Here is a 5,000-nt window from a genome sequence, read left to right on the forward strand (position 1 = left end):
TGTTAGATGTGATGCTTACTGGGAGAGGCAGTTCCCTCTGGGGTGCCTGGCAAGGTAATCTCTCTTTGAGAAAAGTTCGCACCCCTTAGCTTGATCCAGGTGAACAAGAGTGAATAAATAAACGTAGAAAAGGGGAAAAAGTCAAACACACTGGATTTCTTGCTGATTCACATTTATGTGGAAAGATACCGATGTTTCGGTCAACAGTGGCAAATATGGCAAAGACTCAATAATAAAAAAAAATGTAATTATTCATGGCCTTATAACATGGCGTTGAGCAACAGGTTATCATTCAGACCATGGCCGTTCTGGGAAACACATTGAAAATCGTTGGCGCCCCATGGTCTGAATGATGAACTGTTGCTCAACATAATGTTATGAGTTTATGAAAATGAAAACATGTATTATTGAGTGTTTGCCATGATCAAACTATTTGATGGTCTGTATATGATGTAGTAGTGTGGGGTTCATGCATAGCTTTAAGCGTCTTTTGAATGCAATCAAATTCTGATCACGCATTTTTGATATTGCATATTTGTCATTGCCATTTTCTGTCTTGTATATATTGTAAATAATAGCCTATGCTTGTGTGCACTGAGAAGTGTGTGTGTGTGTGTGTGTGTGTGTGTGTGCGGGGGGGGGGCGTTAATTCCCAGCTCGATAATTGGATGCACCTGCAATGTTATGTTTCCTATTGGTTACTTGTACTTACTTGACCCAAACTTAATTAATAAATGTGAGGTACCAAGAAAGCCAATGTGCTCTATTTTCTGCGTTATTCTAGATAGTCATCTCTACCATCAGACACGGCGTAGCTGCAGCACAGGCGAGTTGACATTCTGTGTGGAGGGTAATTGTTGCCGCGCTCCTCCACTTGAAATGCGAAATAGGTGCGACGTTTGTCACTGAATTGAAGAGAACATACCATTTGCTTTGCGCAATAGAACCTTCAATCACACTTGTTTCGTTCACGGCTTTGTGTGCTGCTCACAGAGGCTGTGTCTATGCCTGTGGTACTATACTGTGCTGTGGGGTGTGGGTGTGTGTGTGGGGGGGGGGCGGGGGTGGATTGTCCTGAGGCCTGCGGTGATCTATGAGGGTGTGGTGTGTTGACTCCCCAGCTGAGGGGGGGGGGGGGGGGGGGAATAACCCTAGGCTGACAAGAGCTGGGGGGGGGGGGGGGGGGGGGCTGTAGGGCTCCCCTCTAGTAACATATTACCTGTGGTAGGAGGTTAATGTTTATAACTGGGGGGGGTCTCTGCTCTTCACTGCCAGTACAGGGAGGGAGGGGTGGGGGCACTGAGTGGCTGGCAGGAGATCACAGCCTGGTAGGTTTATCGGGTGGGGGGTGGGGGGCTTTTAAGACTCCCCTCTGGACACATAACCCCTATAGCCAATGTTTATAACCAAGTGGTACCAGCTCTCCTCCACTCGCAGGAAATTGTCTCCTCACTCAGAAGTGTGTTATAAAGCTGCTTCCGCTATGCAGTATGTTCCTGACTCCCAAGTAATCCCCCACAGGGAGAGAGGACAATATTAGCTCATGCTTTATAAGGACACACATGAAGGACTGAGGTTAATAACCCTCCCTGTTTGCCTCTTGTGGATAGAGGTGTAAACCTTGAGGATAGAGGTACTGCTGGATAGTAGATACTTGAATAGATGGTCGTTATTGTGAGTACTGTACTGGGTGGTTACTGGAAAGGCTCATGCTTAAAAGGCATGTTTCCTTGTCTGTCTGTTTCCCTGGGTTGAGTATCCTATCATGCTACCCATGCTGCAGACGGAGTATAGTGTCACCCACTGGCCAAGATGAGTTATGCATCTGAGATGGATATGTTTATTGGGCTATGGCCACTGTTACTTTGATTTACCTCATTCCGTAGAGCGTGGTCGAGTGTCTAGTTAGGGAACGTGTTGGTTTAGGCTGATGAAGGAGAATTTACAGTCTAGGTTCCACAGCAGAGGTAGGTCAATGTTGTAGAGACATAATGAATCTATCAGACCGGCAAAGAAATTAAAACTCATCCCCTAAGGCTTGTGAACCTGTCCTCCGTAAATAGCTTTAAAATAAATGCTTTTCTTTTATTGAGTTCTCACTCTCTCTAATAATGTATTTTCTCCCTCTCCTCCACTCCCCCCTTCCCTCTCCCTCTCTCTCTCTCTCTCTCTCTCTCTCCCTCCAGGTCAGACATCTCCTGTAAAGTCTCTAAAACCTGTAAGTTCAAATAAATGCTTGTAAAATGCTTGAAATAAATGCTCCCCTTCCCAGCCCCAGCCCCGCCAGTGCTCCCTGTCTCTGAGGGGGTATCTAATATGTGTGTGTGTGTGTGTGTGTGTGTGTGTGTGTGTGTGTGTGTGTGTGTCATAGTCTGGGTGAAACACACTAAGGAGCTCTGGAGATGAGACAGAAGATGAATAATAAATGGGGTGTGATGTAACTCAGTCTTTATTTTCCCCGGGAGCAGACTCCTCTGTGTGCTAGGCTAGCTGCATTATTCAGGGAACTAGCTAATGCTCACCACTTCTGTTACTTTTTGAGCCGACTCGGGGTGAATGGGCCTCTGGCAAACAGCTACTTTAACATCCTTGTGTGAGTGTAAGCTGGTAAGCCCTCTTCAACATGTCCTCCCCGAGCCATTCTTCGAGGGATGACTCTCCCAGTAGGGTTCTCCCAGTAGGGTTCTCCCAGTAGGGTTGTTTTTACATGGAAGAACAATGGAAGTTGTGTACTATTGTAAAGTACAGCCTTTATGAGAAAGGTGTAGCTTTGTAGCACAGTAAGAATATAGCTGATGACTTGAAGAAAAACTTATGAGTGATTGTACAGCATAAAAAAAATGAAAAGTCAGGTCAGAACAGACATGAAGGTTTTGTTAGCTGCTGTCTGTTGTTTTGCTGTCTGTTGTTGTTTTTCTGGTTGTGTTGCGAACTGGCGGCGTTTGTTCTGCGTTGCAGTGCACCGCTCCCATGACGCAGCCGAGGCAGGAGATGACCACCAGCACGGAGACTCTGACCCCCCCGGAGCCGTCCCCCCAGCCCCTTCCCTTCCCCCCCAGCACCCTGCGCTCCGCCTCCCCCAAACCAGACCCCTCAGAACTCTACCTCAAGTCCAAGGCCCTGCAGGACAGCAAGCGTGAGTCCTACTCTCCCCCCTGCCTCCCCTGCATACACATCACTGACCCTACTGCCTGGTAGCTCCCTACTCGAACCAGTCTCACACCTCCATCTGCACCTCCGGTGCAGGAATGTCACTATCATAGTTTGGATCGTAGATTGTCACTGACCCTCTCATTTTTCAGCGAGTTTTGTCGATGTTCGTAGCAGCAGTAAACTAAAATGTGTTGTCCTCCCCTCCCTGCCTGTTTAGCCCCCAACACCAAGGACCTGGATGTGTTCATCAAGAGGAACCAGGAGTCAGGCTTCGGCTTCCGCGTCCTGGGAGGAGAGGGACCAGATCAGCCGGTAAGCACCGGCCCAGTCGGTCGGACCCATATCCCAGTTCATCCAGCCCCTCTGTAGCATTACTGGTGTTAATGTGAAAGTCCATGTGTTTAAATGGCTTTGAGAGATGTAGTCGCGCTTCATCCCGGGCCACAGGTGTACATCGGCGCCATCGTGCCCCTGGGCGCGGCTGAGAAGGACGGCCGTCTGCGGGCGGGTGACGAGCTCATGTGTATCGACGGCGTGCCAGTCAAGGGCAAGTCTCACAAGCAGGTGCTGGAGCTGATGACCAACGCCGCCCGCAACGGACAGGTCATGCTCACTGTCCGCAGGAAACTGGCTCACACAGGTGGGTGGTCCTATCTGTGTGTGTGGTGTGTTGGTTCTCCAACTAAGACTGTGTGTGTCATGTGAAGGTCAGTAGACCTCAGATCTATTCAGTACACACACAATAAAGGAAAGAATAGAAGGAAATAAAAAAAATCTAAACTGTTTTGACAGAATAAAGCTCTGTCTGCCTGCAGCTTTCTTCACAAACAGAAACTCTAGACTATGAAAAGACCAAGCACTTCTGAAATTGCACTGGATTTGATGTATTGTAATGACAGACAAGATCACACTGCAAAAATGAAACATCAATCATCAACGCTTTGGGATGGAAATCAAAGCATGAGACATAAACAGATTTCCTGATGCAATTTGACAAGACGGGCATTCAACAAAACAAGCCCATATTCATGAAAGATTTACTAGATTTCCGTTGTCTAGATTTGCCTGCCTCATAAATATTAACTTGACAAAGGTTTCCATTCCAAATATTTATTTCCCATTCTCTGCTCATTTCACATCATGGCGGCATAATGTCTGTCTATAATCTTGTGTTTGTGTATGGGGTGGAATTTCACAATTAACACAAGAATGACATCATGATAATCGGTCTAGAGGAAAAACATTTTGGCAACTCATTCACATCACAAGTTTAATAGTTTTCACACAGACAAAAGACTTTTTGACGATTTGAAAATGACTACTACATCAAATCAAACTTTATTTCTATAAAGTAGCACTTTTCGTACACGGGTGCAATACAATGCGCTTTACAGTCAAATAAAACCACACAATAATCCAAGGTGAAGTAGCTCATGTGTCCATGAGTGATGAATTGTCAACTGTTACACGGAACTGAAGTGAAATTGAAATTCTAGTGGTCATATTGTAGTGTATGACTTTATTTGAGTACTTTTCCTTGCTGTGTGTGACCAGAGGGTAGTGGAGAGGAGGATGGGGTCCAGCCACAGCAGCAACAGGTAGCCCCAGCCCTGGTCAACGGCTCCCCCAAGCTGCCCCGCATCGAGGTGCCCAACCCCCCCCAGCACGAGAGCTACGACGTCACCCTGCAGCGCAAGGACAACGAAGGCTTCGGCTTCGTCATCCTCACCTCCAAAAACAAACCCCCACCTGGAGGTAAGAGAGAGAGAGAGAGAGAGACACACACACACACACACACACACACACACATACACAGCCTCAATATATACATATCCTTTCAAAAGTTC

At 46.9% G+C, this 5,000-nt stretch overlaps 1 protein-coding gene across 1 annotated transcript in view; it reads left to right on the forward strand.

The window, feature by feature from the left end:
* magi3a (membrane associated guanylate kinase, WW and PDZ domain containing 3a) overlaps positions 1–5,000 on the forward strand; it is a 107,479-nt gene that overhangs the window by 92,907 nt on the left and 9,572 nt on the right. The window contains exons 11-15 of the mRNA XM_083675562.1: positions 2,187–2,218; positions 2,959–3,136; positions 3,371–3,465; positions 3,601–3,793; positions 4,708–4,908. Coding sequence (XP_083531688.1) covers positions 2,187–2,218; positions 2,959–3,136; positions 3,371–3,465; positions 3,601–3,793; positions 4,708–4,908 — 699 coding nt within the window. The remainder of the gene's footprint in view (positions 1–2,186; positions 2,219–2,958; positions 3,137–3,370; positions 3,466–3,600; positions 3,794–4,707; positions 4,909–5,000) is intronic.

This window comes from Argentina silus (genome assembly GCF_951799395.1).
Source record: "Argentina silus genome assembly, chromosome: 8".
NCBI classification, from domain to species: domain Eukaryota; kingdom Metazoa; phylum Chordata; class Actinopteri; order Argentiniformes; family Argentinidae; genus Argentina; species Argentina silus.